An 18,996-nucleotide genomic window follows, 5' to 3' on the forward strand; every position below is an offset into this window, starting at 1 on the left:
CCTGATTGGTCGTCCTGATGGATCTGTCATCGCAGTGACGTTGCCGTGGGGCGGGGACCGCGGGCCGGCGCTGTGATTGGCTGGCGGAGCTGGGCTGCGCTGCGTGTTTCCGGAAGACGTGGCTGCTGCTTCCCGGCCGGTGTCGGTTCTCGCAGACCCCGGAGAGCCCGAGCAGCCGCCGCCATCATGATCTCCCTCACGGACACCCAGAGTGAGTGCGGCCTGACGTCATCCCCGGGGGGAGGGATAATGCTGACATTAGCCGGGTACAGGGGGGTGATGGGGAGGGGCCTCATGCTGAATGGATCAGTGACTGTTATCTATATGCAGGATATACACTATATATATATATATATATATATATATATATATATATCTATATATCACTGTATATGTATGTGTATGTATGTGTATATATATGTATATGTATGTATGTATATATATATGTGTATATATATATATATATATATATATATATATATATATATATATATATATATATATATATATATATATATATATATATAGCACTGCATAGCCATAACCATACTATCCCTCTATACTGGGACACTCATGAATTACACAGGTTCTGTGACTGACACATGACACACACCCTGTACTCACACACTGCACACACACCCTGTACACATACTGCACACACTGTACTCACACACACACTGTACACTAAACACATACACTGCACACACCCTGTACTCACACTACACACTGCACACACTAAACACACACACTGTACACACACCCTATACGCACACTGCACGCGCACACTGCACGCGCACACACAGTACTCACACACTGCACGCACACTACACTGTACACTAAACACACACACTGTACACTCACCCTATACGCACACACACTATATGAGGCCCCTGCACATGTCTATAGGTGCAGATGCACAATGGCGTGATTTGCGGTATATACGGTGTGATTGGCGCTATGGGCACAGCTGCTGCTGCTCTGAGAGACCCTCAGGACGCACCGTGCCCGTGACCGCCGCCTATAACCTGCCTGGTGGTCTCTGGGCAGGAAAGTTGCGCTTAGCTTACATTGCAGCGCCCATTCCCTACCTCACAATGTGGCCCTATCCGCTGTTCAGTGTGGTGGCGGCCCCCCCAGGATTAGTCTGGCCAGGGCTGTGGAATCGGAGTCTGAAGAAATGAACCAGCTCCTGGCTTCAATATGTAATATATAATATTCTATAAATGTCAGTGATCACAGAAATACATGTACAGGGGGGTTGTTAGTAGCGCAGGCAGCACTAATGTAGAACCCTGTTATAGAGTTGGTGCAAATTGTAGTTATTGAGCAAACCACCCTCCTACATTTTGACTGTCTGTTGTTACCCAGTTTGTTGTATCACTGTCTCCTTTGTAAAGCGCAACGGAATCTGCTGCGCTATATAATGCACTGTTAATAAATGATAATAATGCAGCGCTGAAAGCCAGGTGTGCAAATACATTGTTATCTTGGTTGCAGTGAGAATACTGCATGATGTTACACAGTCGGCTTTCCATAACAACATTACCTTATACACCCTGCCTGGGGTGTGGCTCTCTGCTTCTAGCACAGTTCTGGCCTGCATACCAGTGCTGAAATACAGACCACACTGTACTAGAAGCGCCACAGCGGAGAGCAACGCACTAGGCAGGAAAGAGGAGCTGCACGGGTTTTGCATGGGATTTGGAAGACGCAGGGTGCTAGAATGAATACTAGGCTACGTAGGGGATGTGTGCGCGGCCTCTGTGTATATGGTTACGTAGAGGATGTGTGCGCTGCCTCTGTGTATATGGTTACGTAGGGGATGTGTGCGCGGCCTCTGTGTATATGGCTACGTAGTGGATGTGTGCGCGGCTTCTGTGTATATGGCTACGTAGGGGATGTGTGCGCGGCCTCTGTGTATATGGCTACGTAGGGGATGTGTGTGCGGCCTCTGTGTATATGGCTACGTAGGGGATGTGTGTGCGGCCTCTGTGTATATGGCTACGTAGGGGATGTGTGCGCGGCCTCTGTGTATATGGCTACGTAGGGGATGTGTGCGCGGCCTCTGTGTATATGGCTACGTAGGGGATGTGTGCGCGGCCTCTGTGTATATGGCTACGTAGGGGATGTGTGCGCGGCCTCTGTGTATATGGCTACGTAGGGGATGTGTGCGCGGCCTCTGTGTATATGGCTACGTAGGGGATGTGTGCGCGGCCTCTGTGTATATGGCTACGTAGGGGATGTGTGCGCGGCCTCTGTGTATATGGCTACGTAGGGGATGTGTGCGCGGCCTCTGTGTATATGGCTACGTAGGGGATGTGTGCGCGGCCTCTGTGTATATGGCTACGTAGGGGATGTGTGCGCGGCCTCTGTGTATATGGCTACGTAGGGGATGTGTGCGCGGCCTCTGTGTATATGGCTACGTAGGGGATGTGTGCGCGGCCTCTGTGTATATGGCTACGTAGGGGATGTGTGCGTGGCCTCTGTGTATATGGCTACGTAGGGGATGTGTGTGCGGCCTCTGTGTATATGACTACGTAGGGGATGTGTGCGCGGCCTCTGTGTATATGGTTACGTAGGGGATGTGTGCGTGGCCTCTGTGTATATGGCTACGTAGGGGATGTGTATATGGCTACGTATGGGATGTGTGCGCGACCTCTGTGTATATGGCTACGTAGGGGATGTGTATATGGTTACGTAGGGGATGTGTATATGGTTACGTAGGGGATGTGCGTGGCCTCTGTGTATATGGCTACGTAGAGGATGTGTGCGCAGCCTCTGTGTATATGGCTACGTAGGGGATGTGTGTGCAGACCTCTGTGTATATGGTTACATAGAGGATGTGTGCGCGGCCTCTGTGTATATGGCTACGTAGGGGATGTGTGCGCGGCCTCTGTGTATATGGCTATGTAGGGGATGTGTGCGCGGCCTCTGTGTATATGGCTACGTAGGGGATGTGTGCGCGGCCTCTGTGTATATGGCTACGTAGGGGATGTGTGCGCGGCCTCTGTGTATATGGCTACGTAGGGGATGTGTGCGCGGCCTCTGTGTATATGGCTACGTAGGGGATGTGTGCGCGGCCTCTGTGTATATGGCTACGTAGGGGATGTGTGTGCAGACCTCTGTGTATATGGTTACATAGAGGATGTGTGCGAGGCCTCTGTGTATATGGCTACGTAGGGGATGTGTGCGCGGCCTCTGTGTATATGGCTACGTAGTGGATGTGTGTAATGTGCAGTACTGGTGAGAAATCTGGGATTACAGGACAGGTGTCCCTGGGCAGTTACATAACTCAGCGCTGAGCCTTTATCACCTTCTAGAATCTAGATGGAACTTGGTGACTCTTGGTGTTTTCTCTTGTTCATGACGTGTGTGGAGGTCTCTCATGCTGCTTTCACATTGCCTAAACGTTTGAGACCTGGTATTATTTAAACGGTATTTAAATTGGTATATTACCGTTTTAAACCCCTTTCACACCGCACATAAATAACGGGTCTCAAACAGGTTTGCAGTGTAAAAGCAGGACAGACAGTCCTGCCGGATGACTGCCTGACTGATACCCCTTTCACACTGCAGCTCTTAACCGGTATATTGCCGTTTTTTAGCATTTTAAAACAGTTAGAGCTGCAGTGTGAAAGCTCCATTAGTGTAATGGGAAATGTAGATCTGTGTGTTATAAGTGTGATGGTATTATCTAATCTGCATCATTTGTCTCCTCAGAGATCGGGATGGGCCTGACCGGCTTTGGCGTCTTCTTTCTGTTCTTTGGGATGCTCCTCTTCTTTGACAAGGCTCTGCTGGCCATAGGAAATGTAAGTGTGGTCTGTCTACATAGATTAGGTCCATAAGAGGTCTCCAGTGTAGTGTTGATTCTAGCACCTACCATATTTGAAAACCCATGTAGTTCCTCTTCCCTGCCTGGGGTGTCGCTGTCTGTTGTAGTGCTTCTAGCACAGTGTGGTCTGTATATCAGCACTGATATGCAAACCAGACCGATGCTATAAACACCACAGCAGACAGCGACACCCCAGGCAGGCAAGAGGAACTGCATGGGTTTTCAAATATGGCGGGTGCTAGAATGAACACTACAGTGTAAGGCTGAGATGTATAACATCAGTCGGGGAAAGGAGATGACAACGGCTGCAAGGGAGGGGTAAGGTGGAAAAAGTCAGTTGGGGGAGATGGACAGCGGCAGTCGTCGGGAGAGTGTAGTAGGATTGTGGCGGGATGGAGGGTAGTTGGATAGTGGCAGTCGGGGATGCTAGTTGGATAGTGGCAGTCGGCAGCTGGATAACGACAGTGGGGGTGGCGAGATGGATAGCAGAACTCGGGGAGGGGAGATGGACGTCACTCGGTTCAACACACTAGTGATCAGATGCTCTGTAGTTCCCCATTACAACGTATTTCCAAAGGCAGCCACAATGGATAGTAGGGGTCTCCCTTGGAAACTTTACAGCTCAGTGCACCAGCGACCAGGCACTCCAGTAATAGCAGCCCAGTGCACCAGCAGCCTGTCACTCCAGTAATAGCAGCCCAGTGCACCAGCGACCAGTCACTCCAGTAATAGCAGCCCAGTGCACCAGCGACCGGTCACTTCAGTAGTAGCAGCCCAGTGCACCAGCGACCAGTCACTCCAGTAATAGCAGCCCAGTGCACCAGTGACCAGTCACTCCAGTAATAGCAGCCCAGTGTACCAGGGACCAGGCACTCCAGTAATAGCAGCCCAGTGTACAAGGGACCAGTTACTCCAGTAATAGCAGCCCAGTGCACCAGCAACCAGGCACTCCAGTAATAGCAGCCCAGTAATAGCAGCCCAGTGTACCAGCAGCCTGTCCCTCCAGTAATGGCAGCCCAGTGCACCAGCGACCAGTCACTCCAGTAATAGCAGCCCAGTGCACCAGCGACCGGTCACTTCAGTAATAGCAGCCCAGTGCACCAGCGACCAGTCACTCCAGTAATGGCAGCCCAGTGCACCAGGGACCAGTCACTCCAGTATTGCCAGCCCAGTGCACCTGCGACCAGTCACTCCAGTAATAGCAGCCCAGTAATCCAGCGACCGGTCACTTCAGTAATAGCAGCCCAGTGTACCAGCGACCATTCACTCCAGTAATAGCGGCCCATAGCACCTGCGACCAGTCACTCCAGTATTGCCAGCCCAGTGCACCAGCGACCAGTCACTCCAGTAATAGCAGCCCAGTAATAGCAGCCCAGTGTACCAGCGACCAGTCACTCCAGTAATAGCAGCCCAGTGTACCAACGACCAGTCACTCCAGTAATAGCAGCCCAGTGTACCAACGACCGGTCACTCCAGTTATAACAGCCCAGCGCACCAGCGGCCTGTCACTCCAGTAATAGCAGCCCAGTGTACCAACGACCGGTCACTGCAGTAATGGCAGCCCAGCACACCAGCGGCCTGTCACTCCAGTAATGACAGCCCAGCGCACCAGTAGCCTGTTCCTCTAGTACTGGCAGCCCAGAGCACCAGGGGACTGTCACTCTAGTACTGGCAGCTCAGGGCACCAGCGGTCTGTCACTCCAGTACTGTCAGCCCAGCGCAGCCGCGGCCTGTCACTCCAGTACTGGCAGCTCAGCAGCGGTCTGTCACTCCAGTACTGGCAGCCCGGCGCACCAGTGGCCGATCACTCTAGTAATGGCAGCCCAGCGAACAAGCTACCTGTCACTCTAGTACTGTCAGCCCAGGGTACCAGGGACCAGTCTCTCCAGTAATAGCAGCCCAGTGAACCAGCGACCAGTCACTCCAGTAATGGCAGCCCAGTGCACCAGGGACCAGTCACTCCAGTAATAGCAGCCCAGTGCACCAGCGACCAGTCACTCCAGTAATAGCAGCCCAGTGCACCAGCGACCAGTCACTCCAGTAATAGCAGCCCAGTGTACCAGCGACCAGTCACTCCAGTAATAGCAGCCCAGTGCACCAGCGACCAGTCACTCCAGTAATAGCAGCCCAGTGTACCAGCGACCAGTCACTCCAGTAATGGCAGCCCAGTGCACCAGGGACCAGTCACTCCAGTATTGCCAGCCCAGTGCACCTGCGACCAGTCACTCCAGTAATATCAGCCCAGTGCACCAGCGACCGGTCACTCCAGCAATAGCAGCCCAGTAATCCAGCGACCGGTCACTTCAGTAATAGCAGCCCAGTGCACCAGTGACCAGTCACTTCAGTAATAGCAGCCCAGTGCACCAGTGACCAGTCACTTCAGTAATAGCAGCCCAGTGCACCAGTGACCAGTCACTTCAGTAATAGCAGCCCAGTAATCCAGCGACCGGTCACTTCAGTAATAGCAGCCCAGTGTACCAGCGACCAGTCACTTCAGTAATAGCAGCCCAGTGCACCAGGGACCAGTCACTCCAGTAATAGCAGCCCAGTGCACCAGCGACCAGTCACTCCAGTAATAGCAGCCCAGTGCACCAGGGACCAGTCACTCCAGTAATAGCAGCCCAGTGCACCAGCGACCAGTCACTCCAGTAATAGCAGCCCAGTGCACCAGCGACCAGTCACTCCAGTAATAGCGGCCCATAGCACCTGCGACCAGTCACTCCAGTATTGCCGGCCCATAGCACCTGCGACCAGTCACTCCAGTATTGCCAGCCCAGTGCACCAGCGACCAGTCACTCCAGTAATAGCAGCCCAGCGCACCAGCGGCCTGTCACTCCAGTAATAGCAGCCCAGTGTACCAACGACCGGTCACTGTGGTAATGGCAGCCCAGCACACCAGCGGCCTGTCACTCCAGTAATGACAGCCCAGCGCACCAGTAGCCTGTTCCTCTAGTACTGGCAGCCCAGAGCACCAGGGGACTGTCACTCTAGTACTGGCAGCTCAGGGCACCAGCGGTCTGTCACTCCAGTACTGTCAGCCCAGCGCACCCGCGGCCTGTCACTTCAGTACTGGCAGCTCAGCAGTGGTCTGTCACTCTAGTACTGTCAGCCCAGCGCACCCACGGCCTGTCACTCCAGTACTGGCAGCTCAGCAGCGGTCTGTCACTCCAGTACTGGCAGCCCGGCGCACCAGTGGCCGATCACTCTAGTAATGGCAGCCCAGCGAACAAGCTACCTGTCACTCCAGTACTGTCAGCCCAGGGCACCAGCGACCGGTCACTCCAGTACTGGCAGCCCAGTGAACAAGCTACCCGTCACTCCAGTTCTGTCAGCCCAGCACACCAGCTGCCTGTCACTCCAGTACGGTCAGCCCAGGGCACCAGTGACCGGTCACTCCAGTAATGACAGCCCAGCACACCAGTAGCCTGTCCCTCTAGTACTGGCAGCCCAGCGCACCAGCGGACTGTCGCACTAGTACTGGCAGCCCAGCAAACAAGCTGCCTGTCACTCTAGTACTGGTAGCACAGAGCACCAGCGGCCTGTCACTCCTGTAATAACAGCTCAGCGCACCACCAGCCTGTCGCTCCAGTACTGGCAGCCCAGCGCACCAGTGACCGGTTGTGACAGGGTCCACAGATAGCGGTTCCTGGTCTCACGGGACCTGGCCAATAGGGGATTCCCTGTTACCGTCAGTAACCGCCTGTTACTTACTCTGCCCACTACGCAGTGGGCGGGGATATCGCTGCCACCACCAGACTACTCCTACGTGGTGCCTGGAACCACGGATACTGACTCAGGCCCAAACTCTGGCACCTGAGTACTACCTGCGTCGACACGCTGCTGGCGTCGATTGGTCCCCCACTGGTCACGGACCAGACCTCTGCTTCGGTAGCTGGCAAAGCGGAGACTCTGAGACGCTGGATGCTATGCCCAGAACAGCCGGAGAACGGAATTATTGCAATTAATTCTGTTGGTCGCAGATGAAGCAGACTTCTTGGGCAAAAGATGGTTTATTTACTCAAAGTAGAAGCTCTGAAAAGAGCCCTCTCCTAGGTCCCTAGGAGGTACAGCATACAAGTGATGTTACAGCATTCAGATCAGGCAGATTGTTCCAATACTACATGCCCTGTTTAAATAGACAGAAAAACACACTGGCATTGTCAGATCCTCCCCCTATACCTTTAGGATTTGCATATCAATCTGACATGTAAAGGCCCCCATACATTAGTCCGACTTGTCCTAAGGACAAGTCGGACCTGATTTCCCCCTGCAGCTCCCCGGGAGGGGGACACACGATTTGGCACTTGATGTGCCAAGTTTTGCAAATGATACATCGCATGCGATGTATCATTTGCAACTCCCGGGGAGCTGCAATGTGGAGCGAGCAGGGGGGCCGGGGAAATCGAGGTGGCGGGCGGGTGATGCTGCAAGGCGGCTGGGGGGACGGACGCACGCTGCTAGTAGTGCAGACGCTGCGGGGGACACAGGCGGCAGTAACATAGAGCCGGGCGGGGGGAGCCGGGAGCTGTCGGCACTGGAAAAAAAAAAAGCCCATACAATCAATGGGCAGCCTGTGATTGGCTGAGCGCTCTATCAGCCAATTGCTGACAGGCTGAGAGAGCGCTCAGCCAATCACCGGCTGCCCATTCATTGTATGGGCTTTTTTTTTTCAGTGCTGACAGCTCCCGGCTCCCCCCGCCCGGCTCTATGTCACTGCCGCCTGTGTCCCCCGCAGCGTCCGAACTACTAGCGTTGTGTGTCCCCCCCCCCCTACCCGGACGGAGCATGACAGCTCCCTGCTCCGGCTCCCCCCGCCGCGCCCCTCCCTCGCCGGCGTCTCCCGCCCCCCTCCCTCGCCGGCGTCCTCAGAGTCCCCACGGCTGCGCATAAGATTTATCTTATGTGCAGCCGGTCCGATGTCCCGACTCTGACCCGATGCGCACGGGACCGCGCATCGGGTCGGACCGGGTGTCAAAACCTGCGATTTGGTCCGATTTCACTGCCCGATCCATCTGGATCGGGTGAAATCGGGGCCAAATCGCATAGTGTATGGCGGCCTTAACTTGCAGTGCATAACGAACCAGGATTACATACTGCAAAGGATGAGTCCAATTTCCTTAGAATATATAACTTCCAGGAACAGGGGAGATATTTATCTCCTGGACATGTTTACATAAAGAAACACAAATGTCTGCATTACCAACACCTCACACAGGATGGCCTGGGTTCAGTGACCCATCACATACAGTACACAAGTTTCCCTATTAACACCTTTTACACAGGAGGGCTTCAGACACAGAGCCTACTCCCTGCTGTGTTTTGGACACTCACAGACCTTCTGACAAGAGGGGCAGATTAGCATTTCATTTCCCCATCACCAAGATTTGCAAAATTCCTCCCCCCAGAAATGTACAAAGTGCATTGTAAGTCCAGAATGCATTCCTCAATATTCAATACAATATACACAATATATGATGCAGTCCTAGCTCAGTGCCAAACATATATTTCATAAGTACATATAATCTGTGCCTGGTGCCCAGCAGCAGGCTACAAGTTACATCAGCACTGCAGAAGGGTCCTGTCCCAGCTCAGTGCTGCTCATACAGCAGGGCTCGACAAATCCCGGGGGCCAGGTCGCCATGGCGACCAGATTCTGCTTCCTGGCGACCAGATTTTTTTTGCAGGGAGGTAGGAAGCAGAATCTGGTCGTGGGCGGTGCCCGATTACCCTTCTCCCTCACTAACCCGTGCCAGCGCTGCCCGACTCCCCTTCTCCCCCTCCTGCCTGAGCAGCGGCAGCGCTGCCCTCTCCACCTTCTCCCTCACTAACCAGCACCAGCGCTGCCCGACTCCCCCCCCCCCCCCCCCCTGAATGAGCAGTGGCAGCGCTGCCCTCTCCCCCTTCTCCTTCGCTAACCAGCGCCAGCGCTTCCAGACTCCCCTTCTCCCCCCCCTGACTGAGCAGCGGCAGCGCTGCCTGTTCCCCCTCCATCCTCACTAACCAGCACTGCCTGTCTCCCCTCCGGCCTGAGCAGCGGCAGCGCTGCCCTCTCCCCCCTCTCCTTCGCTAACCAGTGCCAGCGCTGCCAGACTCCCCTTCTCCCCCCCCTGACTGAGCAGCGGCAGCGCTGCCTGTTCCCCCTCCATCCTCACTAACCAGCACTGCCTGTCTCCCCCTCCGGCCTGAGCAGCGGCAGCGCTGCCCTCTCCCCCCTCTCCTTCGCTAACCAGCGCCAGCGCTGCCAGACTCCCCTTCTCTCCCCCCCCCCCCCCTGACTGAGCAGCGGCAGCGCTGCCTGTTCCCCCTCCATCCTCACTAACCAGCACTGCCTGTCTCCCCCTCCGGCCTGAGCAGCGGCAGCGCTGCCCTCTCCCCCTTCTCCCTCACTAACCAGCAAAAGTCCATAAGATGAGACATCTCAAACTCGAAGGCTGCAGCAACTTTAAGCAGTTTATTGGCCAGCAGTAACCAGGTGATGGGACATAGGATTGTACCCAGCTTACTTGTAGCTGCTTAGGGGGGGACAAATTTACTTTGGCTCCCAAACTTTTGTCCTGGCTCCTAGATTTTAGAAAGATTTGTCAAGCCCTGTCATACAGTTTAAAACATGTCAAGTGCCCTTGTTCTGAATAACGGCAAAGCACGGAGAGTTAACCCCTTCAGTGCTGTGGCCGCCATTAACCCCGTGTGCCGGGCTTTCCGGCCACACCAGTCACTCCAGTAATAGCAGCTCAGTGCACCAGCGGCCTGTCACTCCATTACTAGCAGCCCAGAGCACCCACGGCCTGTCACTCCATTACTAGCAGCCCAGAGCACCCACGGCCTGTCACTCCAGTACTGGCAGCCCAGCGCACCAGTGGCCTGTCACTCCAGTACTGGCAGCCCAGCGCACCAGCGGCCTGTCACTCCATTACTAGCAGCCCAGAGCACCCACGGCCTGTCACTCCAGTGGCAGCCCAGCGCACCAGCGGCCTGTCACTCCAGTACTGGCAGCCCAGCGCACCAGCGGCCTGTCACTCCAGTACTGGCAGCCCAGCGGCCTGTCACTCCAGTACTGGCAGCCCAGCGCACCAGCGGCCTGTCACTCCAGAACTGGCAGCCCAGCGCACCAGCGGCCTGTCACTCCAGTACTGGCAGCCCAACGCACCAGCGGCCTGTCACTCCAGTACTGGCAGCCCAGCGCACCAACGGCCTGTCACTCCAGTACTGGCAGCCCAGCGCACCAGCGGCCTGTCACTCCAGTACTGGCAGCCCAGCGCACCAGCGGCCTGTCACTCCAGTACTGGCAGCCCAGAGCACCAGCGGCCTGTCACTCCAGTACTGGCAGCCCAGAGCACCAGCGGCCTGTCACTCCAGTACTGGCAGCCCAGCGCACCAGCGGCCTGTCACTCCAGTACTGGCAGCCCAACGCACCAGCGGCCTGTCACTCCAGTACTGGCAGCCCAGCGCACCAACGGCCTGTCACTCCAGTACTGGCAGCCCAGCGCACCAGCGGCCTGTCACTCCAGTACTGGCAGCCCAGCGGCCTGTCACTCCAGTACTGGCGGCCTGTCACTCCAGTACTGGCAGCCCAGCGCACCAGCGGCCTGTCACTCCAGTACTGGCAGCCCAGCGCACCAGCGGCCTGTCACTCCAGTACTGGCAGCCCAGCGCACCAGCGGCCTGTCACTCCAGTACTGGCAGCCCAGCGCACACGAGGCCTGTCACTCCAGTACTGGCAGCCCAGCGCACCAGCGGCCTGTCACTCCAGTACTGGCAGCCCAGCGCACACGAGGCCTGTCCCTCCAGTACTGGCAGCACACCAGCGGCCTGTCACTCCAGTAATTGCAGCCCAGTGCATCACCTGCTAGCAGAAATTTACAATTGTCACTGGTCTTTCTCAGCGTTGATACGTTTGCCCCAGGGTTCACATTTGTGCCATCTCTTCCAGTGACAATTACTAGAGGAAAAGTTCTGGTGAATGAGGCACGTGTGGCCATCTTTATGTAGTCCAGGTGTTCCTTGGGACTCTACATTCTGACCAGTGGTATCTACATGTGAGCACTTAATAACAGTGTGACCTGACATAGCGGTTCCTTTCTTCTAGGTCTTATTTGTGGCCGGTTTGGCGTTCGTCATTGGACTGGAGAGAACCTTCCGCTTCTTCTTCCAGAAGCACAAAGTAAAAGCCACCGCGTTCTTCTTAGGGGGCGTATTCGTGGTCCTGATCGGCTGGCCGCTCATAGGGATGGTCCTGGAGATTTATGGCTTCTTCCTGCTGTTCAGGTAACACTTCGTGGGGGACAGGACGAGCAGACAGTCAGGGACATATACGTACCTATGGATCCTGAGTTCTAGCAAACCGCAGAACCGAGTGATGGCCGAAACTGCACCCTGAGCATTCTGGGTAGTGTCATGCAAATCGCTCCTCACTAATTACTTATTTCTTTCTTTCTAGGGGTTTTTTCCCAGTGGTGATCGGTTTCATACGGAGAGTCCCCGTCTTAGGGTCCATCCTAAATTTACCTGGAATAAGCTCGGTAAGGACCTGATCTTACCGCGAACATGTCAGAGTCCCTATAAGATATATGTTGCCATTTATAAGTGTCGCCAGCGATATGCGACTCAGAGTGAAATCAGTCTGTTGTGTACTAACTGCGGGGGGTCTGTAGTGCTGGCTGCAGTGTCCGGAGAGGAGATATAACCGGGTAATGGGGTCTCAGAGCGCTCGTGTGTGTACTAACTGCGGGGGGTCTGTAGTACTGGCTGCCGCGTACAGAGAGGAGATATAACCGGGTAATGGGGTCTCAGAGCGCTCGTGCGTGTACTAACTGCTGGGGGTCTGTAGTGCTGGCTGCTGCGTACAGAGAGGAGATATAACCGGGTAATGGGGTCTCAGAGCACGTGTGTGTGTGTACTAACTGCTGGGGGACTGTAGTGCTGGCTGCAGTGTCCGGAGAGGAGACATAACCGGGTAATGGGGTCTCAGAGCACTCGTGTGTGTGTGTACTAACTGCGGGGGGTCTGTAGTGCTGGCTGCAGTGTCCAGAGAGGAGACATAACGGGTAATGGGGTCTCAGAGCGCCCGTGTGTGTGTGTGTACTAACTGCTGGGGGTCTGTAGTGCTGGCTGCAGTGTCCAGAGAGGAGACATAACGGGTAATGGGGTCTCAGAGCGCTCGTGTGTGCGTGTACTAACTGCTGGGGGTCTGTAGTGCTGGCTGCAGTGTCCAGAGAGGAGACATAACCGGGTAATGGGGTCTCAGAGCGCTCGTGTGTGTGTACTAACTGCTGGGGGTCTGTAGTGCTGGCTGCAGTGTCCAGAGAGGAGACATAACCGGGTAATGGGTTCTCAGAGCGCTCGTGTGTGCTCGTACTAACTGCTGGGGGTCTGTAGTGCTGGCTGCAGTGTCCAGAGAGGAGATATAACCGGTAATGGGGTCTCAGAGCGCTCGTGTGTGTGTACTAACTGCTGGGGGTCTGTAGTGCTGGCTGCAGTGTCCGGAGAGGAGATATAACCGGGTAATGGGGTCTCAGAGCGCTCGTGTGTGTGTACTAACTGCTGGGGGTCTGTAGTGCTGGCTGCCGCGTACAGAGAGGAGATATAACCGGGTAATGGGGTCTCAGAGCGCTCGTGTGTGTGTGTGTGTGTGTGTGTGTGTACTAACTGCTGGGGGTCTGTAGTGCTGGCTGCAGTGTACAGAGAGGAGATATAACCGGGTAATGGGGTCTCAGAGCGCTCGTGTGTGTGTGTACTAACTGCTGGGGGTCTGTAGTGCTGGCTGCAGTGTCCGGAGAGGAGATATAACCGGGTAATGGGGTCTCAGAGCGCGCTGGTGTGTGTGTACTAACTGCTGGGGGTCTGTAGTGCTGGCTGCCGCGTACAGAGAGGAGATATAACCGGGTAATGGGGTCTCAGAGCGCTCTTGTGTGTACTAACTGCTGGGGATCTGTAGTGCTGGCTGCAGTGTCCGGAGAGGTGATATAACCGGGTAATGGGGTCTCAGAGCACTCGTGTGTGTGTGTGTGTGTGTACTAACTGCGGGGGGTCTGTAGTGCTGGCTGCCACGTACGGAGAGGAGATATAACCGGGTAATGGGGTCTCAGAGCGCTTGTATGTGTGTGTACTAACTCCTGGGGGTCTGTAGTGCTGGCTGCCGCGTACGGAGAGGAGATATAACCGGGTAATGGGGTCTCAGAGCGCTCGTATGTGTGTGTACTAACTGCTGGGGGTCTGTAGTGCTGGCTGCAGTGTCCAGAGAGGAGATATAACCGGTAATGGGGTCTCAGAGCGCTCGTGTGTGTGTGTACTAACTGGTGGGGGTCTGTAGTGCTGGCTGCAGTGTCCGGAGAGATGATATAACCGGGTAATGGGGTCTCAGAGCGCTCGTGTGTGTACTAACTGCTAGGGGTCTGTAGTGCTGGCTGCAGTGTCCAGAGAGGAGACATAACCGGGTAATGGGGTCTCAGACCGCTCGTGTGTGTGTACAAACTGCTGGGGGTCTGTAGTGCTGGCTGCAGTGTCCAGAGAGGAGACATAACCGGGTAATGGGGTCTCAGAGCGCTTGTGTGTGTGTGTGTGTGTGTGTACTAACTGCTGGGGGTCTGTACTGCTGGCTGCAATGTCCAGAGAGGAGACATAACCGGGTAATGGGGTCTCAGAGCGCCCGTGTGTGTGTGTACTAACTGCTGGGGGTCTGTAGTGCTGGCTGCAGTGTCCAGAGAGGAGATATAACCGGTAATGGGGTCTCAGAGCGCTCGTGTGTGTGTGTGTACTAACTGCTGGGGGTCTGTAGTGCTGGCTGCAGTGTCCGGAGAGGAGACATAACCGGGTAATGGGGTCTCAGGACGCTCGTGTGTGTACTAACTGCTGGGGGTCTGGAGTGCTGGCTGCCGCGTACAGAGAGGAGACATAACGCTCGTGTGTGTGTGTGTGTGTGTGTACTAACTGCTGGGGGTCTGTAGTGCTGGCTGCAGTGTCCGGAGAGATGATATAACCGGTAATGGGGTCTCAGAGCGCTCGTGTGTGTGTACTAACTGCTGGGGGTCTTTAGTGCTGGCTGCAGTGTACAGAGAGGAGACATAACCGGGTAATGGGGTCTCTGAACGCTCGTGTGTATACTAACTGCGGGGGGTCTGTAGTGCTGGCTTCCGCGTACAGAGAGGAGATATAACCGGTAATGGGGTCTCAGAGCGCCCGTGTGTGTGTGTGTGTGTGTGTACTAACTCCTGGGGGTCTGTAGTGCTGGCTGCAGTGTCCGGAGAGGAGACCTAACCGGGTAATGGGGTCTCAGAGCACTCTTGTGTATGTGTGTACTAACTGCTGGGGGTCTGTAGTGCTGGCTGCAGTGTCCGGAGAGATAATATAACCGGGTAATGGGGTCTCAGAGCACTTGTGTGTGTGTGTGTGTACTAACTGCTGGGGGTCTGTAGTGCTGGCTGCAGTGTACAGAGAGGAGATATAACCGGGTAATGGGGTCTCAGAGCACTCGTGTGTGTGTGTGTGTGTGTGTGTGTCTGTGTGTGTGTGCTAACTGCTGGGGGTCTGTAGTGCTGGCTGCAGTGTCCATAGTGGAGACATAACCGGGTAATGGGGTCTCAGAGCGCTCGTGTGTGTGTACTAACTGCTGGGGGTCTGTAGTGCTGGCTGCCGCGTACAGAGAGGAGACATAACCGGGTAATGGGGTCTCAGAGCACTCGTGTGTGTGTGTGTACAAACTGCTGGGGGTCTGTAGTGCTGGCTGCAGTGTCCAGAGAGGAGATATAACGGATAGTGGGGTCTCAGAGCGCCCGTGTGTGTGTGTGTACTAACTGCTGGGGTCTGTAGTGCTGGCTACAGTGTCCGGAGAGGAGATATAACGGATAGTGGGGTCTCAGAGCGCTTGTGTGTGTACCAACTGCTGGGGGTCTGTAGTGCTGGCTGCAGTGTCCGGAGAGGAGATATAACCAGGTAATGGGGTCTCAGAGCGTGCGTGTGTGTGTGTGTACTAACTGCTGGGGGTCTGTAGTGCTTGCTGCAGTGTCCAGAGAGGAGATATAACGGATAGTGGGGTCTCAGAGCGCGCTGGTGTGTGTGTGTGCTAACTGCTGGGGGTCTGTAGTGCTGGCTGCAATGTCCAGAGAGGAGACATAACCGGGTAATGGGGTCTCAGAATGCTTGTGTGTGTGTGTACTAACTGCTGGGGGTCTGTAGTGCTGGCTGCAGTGTCCGGAGAGGAGATATAACGGATAGTGGGGTCTCAGAGCGCTCGTGTGTGTACCAACTGCTGGGGGTCTGTAGTGCTGGCTGCAGTGTCCGGAGAGGAGATATAACCAGGTAATGGGGTCTCAGAGCGTGCGTGTGTGTGTGTGTGCTAACTGCTGGGGGTCTGTAGTGCTGGCTGCAATGTCCGGAGAGGAGATCTAACCGGGTAATGGGGTCTCTGAGCACTCGTGTGTGTACTAACTGCTGGGGGTCTGTAGTGCTGGCTGCAGTGTCCGGAGAGGAGATATAACGGATAGTGGGGTCTCAGCGCGCCCGTGTGTGTGTGTGTGCTAACTGCTGGGGGTCTGTAGTGCTGGCTGCAGTGTCCAGAGAGGAGATATAACCGGGTAATGGGGTCTCAGAACGCTTGTGTGCGTGTGTGTGCTAACTGCTGGGGGTCTGTAGTGCTTGCTGCAGTGTCCAGAGAGGAGATATAACGGATAGTGGGGTCTCAGAGCGCTCGTGCGTGAGTGTGCTAACTGCTGGGGGTCTGTAGTGCTGGCTGCAGTGTCCGGAGAGGAGATATAACGGATAGTGGGGTCTCAGCGCGCCCGTGTGTGTGTGTGTGCTAACTGCTGGGGGTCTGTAGTGCTGGCTGCAGTGTCCGGAGAGTAGATATAACGGATAGTGGGGTCTCAGAGCGCGCTGGTGTGTGTGGTAGTGCCGGTCCCGTTATGGATAGGGGGCCTTATTCTATACTTCCAGTAGAACCATGCTTATATGGTAAAGTACAGACACTGTGATGAGAAAGCAGCACAGTGCCCATGTAATGAGGACAGTCCCAATGCAGGAGTCTCGCCAATTGCATCAACATGTGTGCAAGTAGCTGATTTGGGGGGAAGGGGCCGCACTGGGATTGTAGTGCTCCGGCCTTTGGGTCTTACCCGTTCCAGCCATGCACATTTGTATATCCGGGAAGCAATTGAGCATATCCAGATGCGCATTATCTCTAATAATAACATTGCACGGGCAGATAGGTGTGTCATAAATAAGCTTTAATATCTTTCGCATTCTACAGTGAGCAGTGTCCTAAAGACTCATTACAGAAGCTGCCACCAGGTGGCGCCTCTCCCCGTGGTCTGTGATAAGAGGAGTCCACAGTGCTGATCGGATATTCTGTAATAGACCAGGCATTGCAGAGATGTTTTACCCTTCTCCCGTGACTTGGAGAACACAGGGATCTGTTCTGGGGCAGAATCTATATTTGAGATTATGGGAGGCTGGGGGGATATTGACATAAAGGACCACAGCTCTGTGTAACTTAAACTCTTCTTTTCCTCTTTATTTAATAAAAAAAAAAACGTTTGCACCCTGTGAGTGCCTCATATGTCATTCTAAGTGATCGTCCTATCAGGGGCCAGCAGGGATATGCGTTACCCCATGTGATTAGCTGTGCGCAGCCTGGCGATGCTCCTCCCTGAGTGACATTTACAGAGAACCTCTTTTTTGTTGTTTGAAGCCCTCATAGCCTGTGCCGGATTCCCACCGTCATGGTCAGTCCTTGTCTTTATCTCTCTCCTTTCTGCATGGGCGGTCTGTGCGCGTCATCTGTCCTCATCACTGCATCCAGCATAACACCAGATATCGTCTTCTGTCACCACTATTGCCTCGGAAATACTGCGCACCGGCGGTGAATTCTGTCCTCCGTTTACCGTGTAATCTCTCTGTTTTTCCCTTCTAGCTTGCGGATAAAGCTGGCGAAAGTAACAACATGGTATAAGAAGGGTCACGTATTGGTCAATGGGCGCTGCGCTATTTCTACGAAAGTGCAAAGTAAAAAGCCAGGTCACATCTGGAGACTGCTCATCACACTAAGCCTGTTACATTCACTCGGAGGCTCCAAGGCTTCTGTTTACGCAACGCAGCAGGCGCCCCTCGGTGCTCTGGCTCCGGCCATGTCGCAGAGGTTGGCGGACAAACAGATAAGACGTTTTCTTTTTCCTCGGAGATCCGTCTGAGCCCACACAATCCGGTGTAACTGTGGTACCTGCTTGGTTGTAATTCTTTTTTTTTTTGCACTTGTAGAAAATGGGATTTTTTTATTTTATTTATAGAAATGTGGAATAAAAATGAGACACTCCTTTGACCGGGGCGCCGCCACGTGATGCATGAAAGCTGCGCTGGATGGCGTCATTTTTAAGAACCGAAAAAAAATGGATTTATAAAGAAAGAAAAAATGCTGATGAAATCCTGGTTATTACTGTGTGAATAAACCATTTTTTGTAAATATGATTCTAAACAAAGGCTTTTCGTCTCATTTATTTATCAGCAGAAATGAGTCCAGCAGCGGAGAGAGGATTGAAATATGCGATTGTAGTATATATAGGATTTCTTTATATCCGGGTACAAGGATGGTGGAATTATAACTTGTAATAAAATCCCCCTTTGTTTTCTCTTCCGCCATCATTCCGTACACAGCACTGACCATGTCATCGGCAATCTGTATTGTAATAAGTGGCAGCCAGGCGTTCTGTGGTGCTGCAGCAGGGCTGGCGGTGGAACCGTTATAAAGAGTCCTGTTAGTGCGGGTAGCCAGGAATCGCAATGCATTCTGGGATGGCACGCACATGAAACCAGTGTATTGTCTGTGCAGTGTAACATCCAACGCAGTGAAGACCGATCACTACAGTAGTTTGGAGATCGTCTATTAAGAGTTGGTTTTGCTGCCTGACCAATGACGTGATGCTTGCTCAGGAACTCTGCGCTGCTGACAGCCAATCACAGGACGCACTGATTGCGTTGTGTCAGCTTGAAGTCTCAGCTGCTTGCTTTCTTGTAAAGGAGTGTGTTTCTGAGTGTTGTGCCAGTGATTTCCCCCGGCCTCCTCTGGCATCTGTGCGGTTCCCTAATGCGATAACGAGCCTCTTGGTCCGGCCAGGAGAAATTCATGTAAGCCACGAGTGAGTGTAAACTGCGGGGTAGATCACCAAGCAATAGGG

The 18,996-nt window shown here is 54.2% G+C and overlaps 1 protein-coding gene across 2 annotated transcripts; it reads left to right on the top strand.

Annotated features, from left to right (window-relative positions):
- The first annotated feature begins 50 nt into the window (after window positions 1-50).
- GOLT1B (golgi transport 1B) lies at window positions 51-18,289 on the top strand. 2 transcript variants are annotated; one of them, XM_083180775.1, is made up of 6 exons: window positions 51-211; window positions 3,721-3,812; window positions 11,922-12,100; window positions 12,273-12,354; window positions 17,517-17,550; window positions 17,739-18,289. In XM_083180775.1, the coding sequence occupies exons 1-5, from the start codon at window positions 187-189 to the stop codon at window positions 17,523-17,525; spliced, it is 387 nt and encodes a 128-aa protein (XP_083036901.1). In that variant the 5' UTR covers window positions 51-186; the 3' UTR covers window positions 17,526-17,550; window positions 17,739-18,289. The 2 variants fall into 2 exon arrangements, with proteins under 2 accessions (XP_083036901.1, XP_083036900.1); XM_083180774.1 differs by lacking the exon at window positions 17,517-17,550 and having other exon boundaries at window positions 52-211.
- Window positions 18,290-18,996: the final 707 nt, after the last annotated feature.

Source organism: Crinia signifera, chromosome 4 (assembly GCF_055691185.1).
Source record: "Crinia signifera chromosome 4, ASM5569118v1, whole genome shotgun sequence".
NCBI classification, from domain to species: Eukaryota; Metazoa; Chordata; class Amphibia; order Anura; family Myobatrachidae; genus Crinia; species Crinia signifera.

Bases quoted from the DNA above. Each gene is read 5' to 3' on its own strand.
- GOLT1B (XM_083180774.1), top strand. From the start codon at position 187: ATGATCTCCCTCACGGACACCCAGA. The intron at 12,101-12,272 runs GTAACACTTCGT...CTTTCTTTCTAG, and splicing joins GGCTTCTTCCTGCTGTTCAG to GGGTTTTTTCCCAGTGGTGA. The intron at 12,355-17,738 runs GTAAGGACCTGA...TTTCCCTTCTAG, and splicing joins ATTTACCTGGAATAAGCTCG to CTTGCGGATAAAGCTGGCGA.